Here is a 16,649-nt window from a genome sequence, read left to right as displayed (position 1 = left end):
ACAGACACATACACATATGGTCTGGATCCCCTGGGATTCCTATGGTAGCCCTTCCCAGAGATCTCTCACTCAAGGGAGGCTGGCTCAGTCTGGGCAGGGCTCCCCACTATGTTTCCACACCTGTCTCCAGAAACAGTTACCCAGACAGATACAAGGGACAGAGGGACAGACGGACGAACAGGAGGAAGAGGTGGCACTGCAAACACACAGAGATAGGAAAGAAAGAGGCTGTTAGACAGATGGACAAACCAACCACCAAAGAGAGAGAGCCAAGTGAGGTGATACTTACTGATTCAGAACAAGCGTGTAGGAATTCTTATCTTCCTCTATGATTGATACAATGAGTGTGATGAGTTTGGGCCAGAAATCCAGGTTCCGAATGCTGGGCCCTTGTTCCTCCAGAGGTAACTCCTGATTCTTGTTCGTGAGGAGATGACGATAGACAGTGAGAGTTAGGGGAGAATATGCAGAGTCTTCCTCTCTCTCCTCCATGCCTCCATGCCTCTTCCTATAGAATTAGTGAGCCTTCCTCTTCTATAGCCTGCCTTCTGTAAGACCACTCCTGTTGTTTTATTTAGAGGGGTGACTTTTGGGAGGTCCTTGGACACAAAGAGTCTGTTCCTGAGACCTTCTCTCCCTAGCTCCAGGGTACTGTCTTGTTAAGCTTGGTCAGTCTTGGAGACATAAAGTTGCCTGCCCCACTTCTTCCTTCTCTCAACAGCTATGGGTATAGTGACTTCTCACCTGAGGTAAGCAGCCCTTCCAGGCTAAGGAGGTCTAGTTTCACGTGACCCCCCTGGCAGCCCTTCTCTTCTAGTGGTGGCCCTCCTCTAATATCACCCCTGACCCCACCACATGCATGATATCTCAGCTCTGAGAAGCTCCCTCAAGTGCTGCAGGACCTACATAACAGACCTAGCATTCAGACTGCCCTAATCTTCAGTGAAGCAAAACTTCTCTTAACCCCCTGAATGTCATTAGGAGGGAGAACTGCATCTAGGAAGTTCCTTGCCTAGCTGGATAAGAAAAGGCCTTGTGAAGTTAAGAATGCTCAATGGGGAAAGACAGTCTCTTCAATAAACAGTGTTGGGAAAACTGGATATTTACATGCAAAAGAACGAAACTGCACCCCAATCTTATGTCACCCACAAAAATTAACTCAAAATGGATTAAGGACTTAAAAGACCTGAAACCATAAAACTCCTAGGAAAAAACACATAGAAAAAGCTCCTTGATATTGGTTTTGGTAATTTTTTTTTTGATAGGACAACAAAAGCAAAAATCAACAAGTGGGACTACATCAAACTAAAACGTTTCTTCTTTTTTTTTAAATTAAAGTGTTGTTGATTTACAATGTTGTGCCAATTTCTGCTGCACAGCATAGTGACCCAGTCATGTATATATATATTTCTTGCTTTTACTTTTTCTGCCACTATCTTGGCTCACGCTCTTATAATTTAAGGATCAATTAACTGGTCTTTAATCATTAGTCCAATCCTTCTGCCACTCAGTTGTCAGCGATCTTTCTCGAAGGAGAATCTCAGAGTGTTACTTCCTCCATCCTTGAATAAAGTTCCAGCTCCACAGCTTGAAATATGACCTCTCTCTCAACCTCATATCTAACCACTCCCTTTTGCTGCTGCCTTCACCACACCACTACCACCAATTATTTAGTGTTTATTATATTCCAGGCACTCTAAGAACTTTGCAAACATTATCTCATTTAATCCTCATAACAACGCCATTGAGTAGAAATTATTATCACCTTCATTTTACAGATGAAGAGACTGAAGGACCGTGAGGTTCCATGACTTGCCCGAGGTCATGGAGCTATAAATAGCAGAACCAATGTTTGATCCCAGAGAGCTGAACTCTAAAGCCTGAACTGTAACTAACATAATTAAACTGCTTATATTCCTTCAAATTAACAAATTCATTCAAGCTTCTGTCCTCCAAACATTCTATTTCTTCTATTTGGTATCCCCCTCCTCCCTGGCCCCTTTCCTTAGTTAATTTCTACTCGTTACTCAAAATTTGTTAAGTTTTACCTTTTCTGAGAAGTATTCCCTGACGTTCCTGGTCTGGTTAGATGCCTCTCTCTGGGCTCCCAGAGTACCCTCTCATATAGATGTAACAGACAACTACAACTACATCAAAATACAGTAACCAGAAAATAATGAAAAACAGTAAATGTAGTAATTTTCCCCCTGCCTCCACCAAACAGTGAGCTTTCCAAAAGCAAAGATGGGTCTTCATCAGTTTTACATCCCTAGAGCTCTATCTGTTAAATGAATGGATAGATGAATGAACCGATGACCAAAGGTCAGTAGAGGGAAATAAAAGCCATCAAGAGTTTACACTTCAGTACAAACAATGAATAATGAGAAAATGAGGTGAGAGAAAGTGAAAAACAGTCAGCAAAATACAAAGGTTAAAAAAAGTCCCTGAATGGTTTATAAAGTCTCTTTCAAAGCCTAGGTTCATCTGATGCTAGGTAATGGAGACCAAATATTCAGACAGATCCCTGCACAATTCAAAGATAAAAGCTGAGAATAGTGTCTTTCTCCAACCAGAGAGAATCCATAGATGGATGACAGAGCCTTGAGTGTGGCAAGCTAAATCAAAGGCCCCTGGAAAACCTCCCATGGACTTCAAAACCACTGGGAGGTTTTACAGACCTTAAAAGGAGGCAAACATAATGATAGCGCCTGTACAGAAAGCACATGTGACAATGAGAGGAGGCAGTATGAACAAGATTTTAGTGTTTACTAAGGTACTGCTAGGAAGCATTCCAAATTGGATGTATTCACCAAAGGATAAATGTCCAAGAGGATGAGGCTGTCCTCCCACCATCTTCATTCCAAATCTTACAGCCTTTCAAGGTCTATCTCAAAGGTCCTTGTTTCATGTAGCTTTTCCCATGATCTGATCAAGAGTGATTTCTTCCTCCTTCAGTTTTATCCCCTTTTCAAGGCCCTTCTAACAAACTTTGGTTAAGAGTTATACATATGCTCATGAGACTGTGAACTAACTGAAGGAGCACTATGCTTCCTCAGAGCTGGCCTAAAACAAACATTCAATACTATCTGTTGAACCGAAGGGAATCTACTCTGCAAATGTATGGTTGGCAAGACATTCCTAAGATAGGAACGGTAACTGAGTAATTAGATCCAGAAGAAAGTCCTGGCTTGAAATAAGAAAAAAAAAAAAAAAAAAAAAAAAAAAAAAAAAAAAAAAAAAAAAACAGCATCAGAAAGATCTAGAAAAACATACAAAGTCATCAGGTACTGAGTTAGGATGCCAGCCTAAGCCAGATAAAGCAGCTCAGCCTCACAGAAGGACAGAGTCAGCCTTGATAGTCAGCTGATGAAGAGATCTCAGACCACAGTGCAGAGAAAAGTGCTCAGAGGGAAAAGTTAAACATCCATAAGCCAGTAAGTAGTTCAGATCTCAGGAGAAAGAAAGGAGCCTGGAACATAGAGCATTCACCTAAGTTTCATCCACAAATTTCTTACATGGTGTAGATGGTCCTGACTCCACGATTCAGTCACTCTTAAGAACACTGACTTTGTCTTGAGCTCCCTTCTAACATGACCACAGCAAAGGAAAGCCAAGGCTCCAAGAACCACTAGCAGCTGGCTCCACCTGACCCTGAACCTCTTACCAGCTGGTACTGGCGGCTGTACAAGTCATGGCAGTTGTTGAAGATATACTCATATGTTGAGTTCAAACAGGCCTTCACACAATCCTTTACCACCTGGCTGGCTCGAGGAGGGCTCTGTAGTTCTTGCACCTGCCAATCAATGAAAAAAAAAAATATGGGTCCAGGGTCCTGCTCACCTGGGTGACACCTCCTCCTAAAATCCCCCCAAACTATTCTAGATTCCTTCATTCATCTACAGGTCCTTGGATCTTGCCCTGGGATGAAATTATCAGGGTAGCTGATGAGGAGAACTGCCTAGCCCATTCTTGTTGATCTATGGTCTTCTTGGAAATGATGCAGAAATAGATATGGAAATGTGGGCTCAGAGATGATAAATCCTATAGCCTGTAGGCTATTCCCAACAATTCTTATTCTTCATGTCCCTGTGGCCAGGTTTCCAGCCTAGGACTACCCAGCCCAGTTCATCTCTTACCTTCATTCTGAAGAAAGTAATGCTGGTGAGCAAATCCACCGTGGATTTTAAGTCCTGAAGCCGCTCAGGGCTTCCAGCAGGGAAATTATTCTGTTGCAAATCAAGCAAATGTAAGAAAGTAACAGAGGAATATGCAAGCATTCCCTGCCAAAAGCAGGAAATCAGAATCTTCCCTAACTGCTACCCACTAGTTGAGTTGAACAAAAAAGCTGTAAGACTACAGGTCTCCCTCTCTTCTCCACTGACACAGGCCCTTGCCAAAAGTAGGGGTTAATAATCCCTGGCCCAGAAAGCAATACATTTCTACCCCAAACCCTACTTTCCATGCACTGTGTGAGCATCTGCACAGATGAACACACACACACACACAAAGACACAGACAGACACACATTTTTTTTTCTTGGGTGAAGAGTCTTACACCCAAACAGTGAGTTCTTTCAAAGTTACAATCTAACTGTATATCATGGAATATAAGTGGAGCCACACTGCAGATGAGACTGGGATCCAGGACTTTCCATACAGTGGACTCCAGTTATTCTACTGCTCTGGATCCAGCAGATGGCAAAGCTCTGAGCAGAACTGCTTTTGGAGTGAGTTCTTTAGTTCTTCCCACCATGCCTCACTTCATTCCCTTTGGCATGAGTTTTAGGAGGAAGTTGCCAAAGAGAGCTTAAGAAAGATGCTGTGCCACTCTCCATTTTAAGGATTACTTTTTTAAACCTTCAAATGGCTACTTATATGCCAGATATAAGATATACAGTCAACTCTCCATTATTCATGCAAATAGAGGGCACGGAAAGTGCAGATAATTAAAATTTCACTTCTTTTTTACTTTGAGGTTGTTTTTATACTTACTTTTTAATGTGAGTATATTGCCTGTTCTGGAAATTCACAACACTTTAAAGCAAGTAATGAAGTCATTCTAATAAGGACTAACTTAGGAAGACTGAAAAACTGCCCATTTCCCTGTCCTGTCTTAGGCATCCACCCTCCTACTATATCTCTTTCCTTTCTCTGTCCTAGAAACAGACATGACATCCTCTACAAATTACTTGCCCAAACCAAGCTACCCTCTCTCTCCCCTTAGCCTGATTTTCCTACCTATCCTGGAAAATGAGAATATGGAAAGATGCAAGAAAGAAATGTAATTATTTAATTTTTAAAGGGGTATTTCTGAAAGAGATTATCCTTAGGAGATTCCCTGATGAGAATGTCATCAGAGTCTGTGGCAGGGTGACATAAATGGGCTTAGAAAGCCAACTATCTATAAAAAGCAGCCTCATCTGCTACTATTTATATACTGCATGATCCTTGGACTTACAAGAGTAACAGGTGTCAGTGACAATGGTCATATACATGGGTGTGACGACACAGACCAATTTTCCTTGCCTTTGACTTTTATAGTCATGATTGGCCCAGAGTCTCTCTAGACTGAGCTTGATATTACCCTTTATCCCACCCCACTGCTATGTCTTCACTCACCCTGTATGTAGAGAGGTCAATCCTCAGTGAGTTGTGCAGCTGGTCCAGTAGTTTTACAAATCTCTCTTTCTGAAGGTGGTAAAAAAATAATGAGCAAGAGAGAAATAATCTGTTTCTAAGCCCCCTTAACTGTAGCAAAAACACAACCATCTCTGGGTGAGGAGGAGGCACTGAGTTGGGGACATGTCCTGTCCCGTATTTGCCCATGAGAAAACAATGAAAGGAAAAATGGAATAGGTTGCTCCTGTTCCATCTCTTAGCAGCTGTCTCAGACTGAGGGATCTCACATTGGTGAGAGGAAAGCAAATCTCTGGCGGGGGATAGAGCTTTCTATACGAATCAAGAGGAGATGACCAGTGCATCTCCATCCCTTTGGGACACTAATCATCTTAGTCAGATAAAAGGAAACTCCAAACACTGTCTCCAACTTGTTCCTGAGTCTATGGTGCCATGACTTATCTTGGGATAGCTCTTAACAGTTAAACAGCTACAGTCTAGCAATGATGATGGGGTGGGGGGCGGGGAGAAACAGTGATGCATTTGGAAGGTGATCAGGCAGACACAAGGGTGTTTCTCTTTAAACCACACTCCACATTATTTCCCTTAGTTCATGCCTTTTAATGTCAAAATAAACAACAAACACTACTTTAATGGTCTATTTTTTATAGAAAAGGTATAATTAAATGTGTAATCATGTTCCTGTAGGCTGTTGGCATAGCACTCCTAGAATTCATATAATGATAACATTATATATATAATTAGATTTTAAGTCAGTATGTAATGGGATGAGACAGAATGGACCATGTATCTGACTGGCTTAATCAATGATACTAATTCCTCTACAGAAAAATTATTAACAACATCAAAAAAGTGGTTAGTACCAAAACACAGGACTCAGAGATCCAGTAGATTTGAAAGTATTAGTAATTTGATCCCTAATGAAGTATTCTGTGCAGTGGGTCAGAGATATTTCATCCAGTTTATACTGAACTTATGTCAGGTAACATTATGAGTAATGATTCAACTTTTCAAGTACCTTAACGACACGAGGGCATACTTTGGATCAGGAAAACAGTCCAGACACTAGAAAGGGAGAGGCTCAGGTACACACTGGTTATTTTTGCTCAGACATCAGTCTCATATGAACTTAAGTGGTATGAATCTTTCAGAGGGAGACAGAATAATATTAAGTACGTTCCTTTGTGAATCTGCAAGACTGAGGAACATGGTGACTTAACCAAATTGTTGGCCCAGAGGAGTTCTCCCTGAGTCCAGGTGGTGCCACCCGCCTCCTTGCCCTGCCAAACCACAGTGGTGCTATTCCACCTTCTTTCATTTATCTATGTCTGAGGAGAGTCTATTAGTATAGTCTAAATACCCATAAGGAAACAAGGTCATTATCTGTTGGCAGCTATCTGAATTTTAAGCATATCAGCTCTACAGTACTAACTGAAAAACCCAACTTTGTTCATTGAGAACAAGCAGGTAACATGTTTTTTACATTACACTCACCCCAAAGTTGGAGGCTGCAAAGCGATCAGATGCAGAGACATTGGTGGAGGCGGTTGTATGGGCGTAGTAGGCATTGATGTTAGCCAGTAAGGTGCTCATCACTGCTGGCACACCAGGACACATGTACTTGGAGGACAAACATGCAAAGTGCCTGAAAAACAGCACCCCAAGCCTTAAAGACTTTTTCAGGGTTTGCAGGAAAAGCCAAGTAATCAAAATATCTCATTCAGATGTACGAAGCTTCCAATCACCTTGGCATACCAGGACTTTCATAATTTATTCACTGAAATATACATTCAATGAACATCTACCATGTGCCAGGGCCTGTGCCAAGTGCTAGAATCCAAAAAGGTGATAGCCTGGCAGAGAAAGCAATTGTTGGAAAGTAAATCAATAATCCAAGGTATGCTATGCAAAAATTTTATGGCAATATACAGGAAGATCACCTAAATCAGAATGGCTGGGGGCTAGAAGGGATGAGAAAAAAAGCAAGTTGCGGCATAGGTCGCAGATGCGGCTTGGATCCTGCGTTGCTGTGGCTGTGGTGTAGGCTTGCAACTGCAGTTTGATCCCTAGCCTGGGAACTTGCATAGGCCACTGGTGAGGCCTAACAAAGGGGGTTAAAAAAGAAGCAATGAAGCACTAAACAGAAAGGGGAAACATTAAGAGCACAGACTCTAGAGCCAGATTTTGTGATTGCATCTTAGCTCCACACTCAGTAACCTTGGAAAACTTAAACTTCTTTATGTCTCAGTTGTTTTACCTGTAAAATGGGAATAATAATGATACTCACCTCATAGGGTGGATATGAGGATTAAGTGAGTTAACATTCATAAATTACTTAGACCAGTGTCTGACACATAAGGAAATAGTACACACGAGTTGCTGGTGCTGTTATTATCATCATTATTACCAAGCTATTGCAATACTGATAGATTAAAAACATTTTTAGGAGGTAGAAAGAATCTAGAGATTTTAGATGCTGGTACTGAGAAAGAAAAGTTTAGGCTACTCCTAAATTTCTGTTTGGACAACTGTGTAGTAAATCGTTCCATTTACTAAAACAGGGAATATAGAAAGAACAGATTTGGTGGAGATAGTGTTGATTTGGATCTTGGTCATGTTGAATTTGCGGTGCCCATGGGAATATCCAGGAAGATGAAAATGGAGCTGAAACTCAGGAAAAGATCTGATCTGGAGAAAGAGATCTGGGAGTCCTAAACCTAGAAGTAGTGGCTGAGGTCACAGGCTTGAGTAAGATCAAACAGGAAGAGTGAATAGAGTAAGAATGGCATAGAGGCCATTTTCCAACCTCATTCCTCAACCTGTTTCTTCCATCTACACCATACTTCTTATAATTCTTTCAAAAGTCTATGCCCCGTTGCATCTTCACATCTCTGCACATGCCTTACCAGAAATGCCCTCCATCCTTTTCTGTATTTTGAGTGTCAACTCTTCAATGCCTTCCCTCATAGGTCTTCCCTAAAATTCAAATACTCTCAAAACACACTGTGATTATTTCTTCCACAGCATTTACCAAATTATATGGTAATTATTTGTTTACTGGTCTGTCTTTCCTGCTAGACTGAGTTCCCAAAGCAGAGAGGCCCCATCTTAGTCTTCTTTGTGTTCTCAGCATGAAGAGCAATGTATGACACATGGAAGGAACTCAGTAAAATTTTGTATGATAAATGAAGCACAGCCATGGCACTAGCTACCCTCTGCTTACCTCATGCCACTTTCTGCGTAGAGCTCTAGTGGCAGCCTCTCCAATACACAAGCTATACCTCTTTTCATAGCAGGTAGGAATTTCCTTTATAGGAGTCTAGGTCAACTCCAGACACAGCTGCTTTCCCTACAGTTCAGTGCCCTTTCCAAGGTCAGTCTGTGAGTGCTTGTCTGTCACACACACATATACATGAGCACACATGCCCTGTCTGCTCAGGCCTGTGATGTTTGGGCAAGGTTGTCCTTGCATACCCTCCGTTTTCCTTCTTACCTGTGAACTCCGTGGCAGGCAAACAAAAACCTTCTCCCTGAGTTACCGATTAACACATTCCCTATATAAATACATCCTCTTAGCCTGGTGGCACAGATCCACCCCATCCAGCTCAAAAAGGAAAGCAATCAACCACCGTATACCACCCCACTAAGGACCTGTCCGCCCCATCAGTGTGCCTTCATTAGCTATTCCAAGGGTTGGTAATCATTTCCTAGAGCCCAGGGGAGCCTTACGTCATGGCCTGATATATAGACTCGATGCCATAGCGCATGGCAAATTCATCCACAATTTCTTGGGCAGTCTCATCAAAGTACACTTTCCATGCATCATCTCCTCGAGCCTCAGGGATCTGGACTCCTCCACTGCCCTGAATGTCTGTGAGGTAATGGAAGAGGTTCTGTAGGAGACAGAGTAAAATATATATTGATATTAAAGAGTTATATATATGTTTATAAAAGCCTGCTGGTAAAACCCAGGAGAATGTGAATAGGGTCCCACAGAAATTCTGTCCTTCAAGTCATTGCTCAGTAATTCCTATGGTCCCAATAGGTTGTTCTCACAATAGTAAAAGAGAACTGAGCTTGAGGTTGTTACTTGGGCTGTCCAGGGTAGCAGAGTGAGTCAAGGATAAAAAAATAAATAAAAATGGGCTCCAGATCTTCAACCACCTAGCAATCCTACTTACTGCCAAAGACCTCTCCCAACATTGCTTTCTGGTGCCCAATCTACCAAGGTCTGACTCACCTCATGGAGACATGTATACTGGACATGATACGGGGCTACCTTCTCCTCCCCTTTGATCTCCACATTGATTTGCAGTCGGATAGCCCCTGAGACGGCTGATTTGTCTGTCCTCTTCTCTAGGAAGGAAAGAAAACTGGAGGTTGACACCAATGCAACCACAGACAGTATAGACAGCCCCCATTCTAACTTAACCCAAGGAAAAGGAGGCATTGGCCCAAGTGTTCATCTAACAGGTGAATGCCTTCCAGTCCACAAATATCCCAGAACTGTTTGGGTGGGAAAACAGTAGTGCCCTCAGGGCTAAAGGGATTAAGGATGAGTATGAAGATGAAAGGGCCTTCTGAAACATGGAAAATATGCAGCTGGAGTGAGTTGCAGACACCCCCCTCCTCTGTCCCCTGTCTCTATTCATGGCCAGTTCTCTGCAGGTAAGGCATACTCTGTAGAGAAGTATGCTTTGGGGACTGAGTGGTGGTTTTGATGAACAGGATTTTCCCCAGGTTCTCCATTCATGCTCTCCTTTACTAAACTCTTTCTCTGGTCCTGCTTCCTCACCCAAGTTGTACCAGACGTCCATCTCGCCACTCAGTGTTCGAACCTCGATGATGGTTTGGCCAAGGAAATCATCAGACTCTCGCTTTAGCCGTTGCTTTACTCTTGACTTGATGTCATCATCCTCATCCCACACACGTACCTTAATGCGGTCGGAAGAGTTGTGGCATTCACTGTGAGAGAATTAGGCAAGCTCTGTTATGAGCAGACCCAGCAACCCCCACTCTTATTACTTTCAATTCCCTCCCAAATCTCTATCAGCAGCACTTGAGGCCCTGCAAAGGAAGAGAAGAAGCCAAAGAACAATGGTACTCAGGTCCCAAATGAGTCAGGCTATCCCAGCAAATGGCTCTTCATTCCTCAGCCTGGGTGCCTCTCTATGTACCATTATCCAGTCCTTATTGCCCTGGGACAAAAGGGGAGGGAGAGGAATAATTAGGGCCAATTCTGATTTCCTGTGCAGCTAGCTGTATCAACAACACCAACAGAAAACTGTCAGACAGATGCCACAGAGTCCTAGAAAGCAACTGCTAACCAAAATTCTATATATGAAAGGTATTAAATGCTTACAGTAAGTCCATCTGTTCATATCTGCTTTCTACCTAACTCCTCCATCTATCTAAGAATGTGCTTGGGTGAACTTCCATCATTCTTTAAAATTCACTTGAATTGTCATTTCCTTTATGATGTATCCTTTGGAGAAGGTAGTTTGCCTAGGCGCCTCTCTCACACTCTCCTTCAGCAATTGCTTTCTGGATCCCTCCCTGTTGCCTTATCCAAACGTTGTATTTGGCAGAATTTGCTGCTCCTTACCCTATGTTCTCATAATATCTTTGCACATTCTGTTAAAATATTATAGCATAACTACTGGTCTACTGAAAGATAACAGACAAGTCATCAATAAGCCTCTTAAAGATAGGGATTGCCCTTCTTTAAAAGTTTATTTTTCTTATTGCAGTATAGTTGATTTACAATGTGTTAGTGTCTGGTGAACAGCAGGATATTGAATATAGTTCCCCGTGCTACACAGTAGGACCTTGCTTATCTATGCTAAATGTAACACTTTGCATTTGCTAATCCCAAACTCCCAAAACAACCCTGCCCAACCCCCTTCTCAAACCAGGGATTGTTTTACACCTCTAGATATATTTTATCATGTATAGTGTCTTATACAGAATACAAATTGCTTATTAAATGGATATAAAAGCAGGCAAAATTGACTATAGAGCCAACTGATTTAGAATTAATCATAATAAGTATTTAAGCAGGAACCATTCAGATCCTTGAAAAGCAAGTGCTCCCCTCAGTAATCATCACTTCTAGATCAGAGGCTGATTTCACTAGGCCCTAACTGCTTTCCCTAGTCCTCTTCCAAGGAGCCGAGAGAAGAAGGTCTGTACATAAGCAACCTGCTATAGCTGATTCAGACTCAAAGTCCTGGTCATGGGTATTAGGGGTATGACAAAGCATCTGGATGCACCAGACATCAGTTCAAGTCTTAGGCTAGTGCTTGTCATTTTTCAACAACCATTCCTAATTGTCATATGAAATCGTTTATTTAAAAAGTGAGTTAATGGATAAAGGAGTAGGGTGTGGGAGTTCCCATTTCAGCACAGCAGAAAAGAATCCGACTAGTATCCATGAGGATGTGGGTTCCATCCCTGGTCTCCCTCAGTGGATTAAGGATCTGGCATTGCCATAAGCTTTGGTGTAGGTAGCAGCTACCGCTTGTATCCTGCATTGCTATGGCTGTGGCGTATGCTGGCAGCTGTAGCTCCAATTTGACCCCTAGCCTGGGAACGTACATCCATGTGCTGCAGGTGTGGCCCTAAAAAGCAAAAAAAAAAAAAAAAGGAGTAAGGAATGGAAGCTGAGGCACAAAGAAAAAGCAGAGCCCTTATGGGAAATGGAAAATTCTCAAATTTCCGATTTCTATCTTTGAATTAGCCAGCTGTAGGACAAGGATGTTTCCTCCCCATTCCCTAGAAGAAACTAATCCTTCCTAGGCAGAAGAGCAGTGCTGGGAGGCACACAATTGGGTGGGCAGTCCCTGCTTCTGTCACTCAGCAGTAAGAAATCTTTCTAGCACTAGAAAAAGCAGTTTGGTGTACCCAGGGACCCCTTTAATAGCCCTAGTTAGGATAGGGCTTGGGTACAATAACCCTGATACAAGAGTCTACAAGAAGAATGCCAGAGAAAGAATAGGCACTGCCCAAGTGCTGCATGTGACAAAAGGGTTTCCTCCACTGCCTCTGCTTCATTCCTCTTAGAGCTCAAGCTTCGAACAACAGGATTTAACCCTGCTCCCAAAATATACGCAAATCTTAGGTAAGACAAAGCCCACCATGACTTACAAATGGAACTTCTCCTCCCAAACAGGATTTAGGTTCCCAAAAATGGTCTTGGTACGCTTCTTGGTTTTGCCCACTTGCACAGTCACATAAGGGTCACTGGATCCTGTCTTGTCCTTGGCCTGCAGGCCCTGGGCACACACCACTGCAACCCAAACACACACAGAAGGAGGTTTCAGAGTACATTCCAGAAGTCATAAGCCCTCCAAAGAACAACTCACATGTTTCCCATCTCAGAGCAGCCTCTATCTCCTCTTTATACAGGAGCAGATTTCAACACTCCTCCACATTTATCCTTAGTCCTAAGCCACAAGCCTTTCTCTCAAAGCCTAGCCCAAGAATCTTACCACCCCACCAGAGCCCTAACTGATCACTTACCCCTACAGGTCCTTACATAGTCTGATACATGCATGCTTCAGCCATATCCACCCAGTTAGCAAGCTACAGGTCAACTATACCCTGGTCTGCCTTCTTCTGAGCTCCCATCCACAGCTCTTATAATATCAAACTGTTCAAGTCTATAATATCAGATTGTTACCAAATCCTTATATTAGCCTTGTATTAAGTATTCATACTCTTTTAAGGTACAGTCTTGCCTCTCCCAGCACCCTCTGGTGTCAGGGTCTAGGAGAGGAGGAGTGATGAATAATGAGGCCCTCCACCTTCCCTCATTCTGTGTGCCCTTTCTCCCCAGTCCCAGCTCCCTCACACTCAGGATGCTTCTTCCCCAGGCTCCTCCCCATAGTTTCCCTAAAACTCTGGCCTGCTCACCAGTGATGGTAATCTTGGCCGACCATTTGGAGGTGCCATCCAGCACACTCTGCTTCACTGTTTTCATCTGTTGCACATGGGCAACTTTGCTCACACTGAAGACATCCCGGATGACTTCAAAGATCTCTGGTTTATTCCGCTCTCGGATCTTCATGCGGTCCTTCATGGCCATGATAATGTTCTGGGTCCGGTCCTCAGCGCCATGTTTAGAGCTCTTTTCTGCAGCCCCTGCAGGATAGCCAGAGATAGAAAGTAGGGTAACCAACAGGCCACCTACCAGATAAAATGTGGCTGAGGAATGGGGCCAAAATATCACAATGGGCATCCCAGTTTTCAGGGAGGGGTGGTGGGTGGGCATAACAACTCCACCAATCTCATCCAACTGCCAAGCCATAATACAGATCTCAGAATTCATCACAGCACACAGTTGAGTTCTGCCCCATAGCTCCAGTGCCTTCAATCTCAGCAAAGAGTGTGGTATGGTGGGAAAAGCATGGCCTTTGGAATCAGACAGACTTGGGTTCAAATCCTGACTCTACCACTACTTGCTTGGTAGACAGACTTCTAAGAGGAGGAAATGGCACTTATCTCTCAGGATCTGTAATAAGCATTATATTAGATAGCATATGAAAAGCATCTAGCCCGTTGGGCTAGATACTTCATTTACTGAACAATAAATGGCCCTATTATTGTTACCATCATTATTATTATCCAAGGGTCATTTCCACCAGCCATGACCACAGCCAGCTCATCTCAGAGGTGAGTAAGCTTTCTCTGCTGTCTTAAGGATTATGGCAGAACACAGACTCCTCCAGCGTATTTCACCAACCAGGCTTCTTAGAGCGGAGGACCTATCCTTCCTTTACTGGTCTTGCAGACTGGCTCTTAACCGCTCTCCAGTCTCCAAAGGCTTAAGCCTTTATTACAAAACTTGGAGCAAAAAAAGGACAGTCAATATATGCATCCTAACCCTGGGAGGAGGGAAAGCAGGTTTCTTGCCCAGGGAAGCCTACAGCAGGGCATTTGGTTCCACCATGTACTTTAAAGAAGCCCTAGGCAGGAGATATTTTCTGATAAATAACAAATGCCCCAGGCTACACCCTACTCTTGCCATTTAGCATATCCCATGTAATGCTGTTTCCCTGGATGGGGACCTATGAAAGGAGAAGATGGACATCCTAGCTATAGAGCAGGATTTCAGAGTTTTCCATTACGCAACCTATGAAGCCAGCTGCTAGCTCTTAGCAATTAAAGCAGGAGCCTACTCGTCCCTGGCTTGTCACTCCCTCATGATGGATTTGGTCAAAGTCATCACCAGCATCCATCTCTACTGCTATGTGCTGGTTGTCTCTTCATGTCTACCATGCCACTAGCACCAATGTAGGGTTCTTCAAAGAAAGACATTTTAAGTGAAAAATTCCTCGAAGACTGGGCCTGTTTTATGTCACATATCTTTCCTTGGGAGAGTCAAGTGCTTGTGGGTGTAAAGGGGACCTTTCTTTCTTCTACCACAATCATTGAAGCATTCATTGCTATGGCTTGGCTCTGAGTAACACCTGGAAGGGGCAAGAAAATACTTTTCCACATCCCCTATGCCTGCTCTTCCTGGGGTCTAGCCACAGTAGTGCGAGTCAAGCAGGATGGAGTAAGGAGACAAGAACTTGGAGTGCTACCACCTCCTGTGACAGAGACTTGTTGCTTTTTCTGCTCCTGTTCCCTCTACCGTGGCAGAACAAGTCACGTATTTAACAAGGGCCTTGGGAGTCTGGCACATTCTCCTTCTGGACCTCTGCCTGATCCATTTGAAACTTCTGTTCTTGGCACTGTTGTCTAAAAGCTCAATCTGTAAGCAGGGAATACATGTCATCTTCCCTGAGTCCTAGGGTCTAAACCTCAGGAGGTTCCTCTGTGAGGACTAGAGCCTCACAGAACTCTCTCCTCATTAGTTTGAGTCCCCGAATAACACAGCTCTACTCATTTGGGCAGTATGTCCACAGCGCCATAAAAAGCTCAATGAATTTTTCCTAAATGTGCTAAATGTAGGTGTTCTACAAGGACTCTTATTTGTTTTTGTTTTGTTTTGTTTTGCTTTTCAGGGCCACACTCGAGGCATATGGAGGTTTCCAGGCTAGGGGTCAAACTGGAGCTACAGCTGCAGGCCTACACCACAGCCACAGCAACGTCAGACCTGAGCTGTGTCTGCAACCCACACCACAGCTCACGGCAACGCCAGATCCTTAGCCCACTGAGCAAGGTCAGGGATCGAACCCACAACGTCATGGTTCCTAGTCAGATTCATTTCCACTGCGCCACGACAGGAACTCCATTTTTTTTTTTGTTTTTGTTTTTTGTGGTTTTTTTTTTTTTTTTTTTGGTTGCTGTTGTTATTTGGAAAGGCAATGCCTCTTAACTCAGGATGCTACTTTCTCTAAAAAGGAAAGAACTTCAGAATCAGGCAGATTGGAGGAATGATGATCTAGCCATCCTAGCTCTTTGTTGCAACTATTCTGCTGCCCATGCTCCCCACCCATCATCCCACAGGGGCACTCACGCTGCAGGCAGTCGGCATTGAGCAGGTCCTGGCACTTCTCATGGCACTTGACTCCACATTCGCTGCAGCGCATGCCCTGCCGGGCAATACCCCAGAGCAGGCCTTCACACTCATAGCAGTAGGTCGGGGTAGTGGCTGTCCAGACTTCAAAGTTGTGGGGTGTGGTGCATGAGATGGGATAGATTAAGGCCTGCAGGGTTTTCTTATACACATGGGATTTCTGAAAGACACATATTCCAGCCCCCACCAGTGACTTTAGCACTCTTCTGGGAGATACCAGAACTAAGACCCTTGCAGGGCTACCAAAACCCTGATTTCTCCTCTGGCAGTTGAGAAGATGCTTTGGTGTGGCCCAGCCCATAGCTCAGCCTGGCAGAAAGAAGCCCCCAATAGCATATGCCCTGGTCATCCAAGATACGTCTGACCTGAATGCTAGTCAGCATTCAGGCTTCTTAGGGAAACAAAGGGTACTAGGCTCACCATAAAATCCTGACATCAGTGGTCACATACTCCAAGATGCAATTTTGGTTTATCCTTGATCTGGATCC

General features: G+C 43.5%; 1 protein-coding gene across 15 annotated transcripts in view; it reads right to left on the bottom strand.

Annotated features, from left to right (window-relative positions):
• UNC13B (unc-13 homolog B) overlaps window positions 1–16,649 on the bottom strand; it is a 239,348-nt gene that overhangs the window by 15,019 nt on the left and 207,680 nt on the right. For all 15 annotated transcript variants that reach the window (XM_021065583.1, XM_021065567.1, XM_021065570.1 and 12 more), the window contains 11 exons: window positions 16,102–16,321; window positions 13,551–13,778; window positions 12,783–12,924; window positions 10,432–10,601; window positions 9,877–9,992; window positions 9,366–9,529; window positions 7,131–7,281; window positions 5,619–5,687; window positions 4,137–4,226; window positions 3,665–3,793; window positions 290–417 (listed from right to left, as the gene is read on the bottom strand). In XM_021065583.1, the coding sequence (XP_020921242.1) occupies window positions 290–417; window positions 3,665–3,793; window positions 4,137–4,226; window positions 5,619–5,687; window positions 7,131–7,281; window positions 9,366–9,529; window positions 9,877–9,992; window positions 10,432–10,601; window positions 12,783–12,924; window positions 13,551–13,778; window positions 16,102–16,321 (1,607 nt within the window). The remainder of the gene's footprint in view (window positions 1–289; window positions 418–3,664; window positions 3,794–4,136; window positions 4,227–5,618; window positions 5,688–7,130; window positions 7,282–9,365; window positions 9,530–9,876; window positions 9,993–10,431; window positions 10,602–12,782; window positions 12,925–13,550; window positions 13,779–16,101; window positions 16,322–16,649) is intronic.

The sequence above is a fragment of the Sus scrofa genome, chromosome 1 (genome assembly GCF_000003025.6).
Source record: "Sus scrofa isolate TJ Tabasco breed Duroc chromosome 1, Sscrofa11.1, whole genome shotgun sequence".
In the NCBI taxonomy this organism is placed as follows: Eukaryota; Metazoa; Chordata; class Mammalia; order Artiodactyla; family Suidae; genus Sus; species Sus scrofa.
The sequence above is the reverse complement of the archived record's forward strand: the minus strand, read 5'-3'. Positions and strand labels throughout refer to the sequence as shown.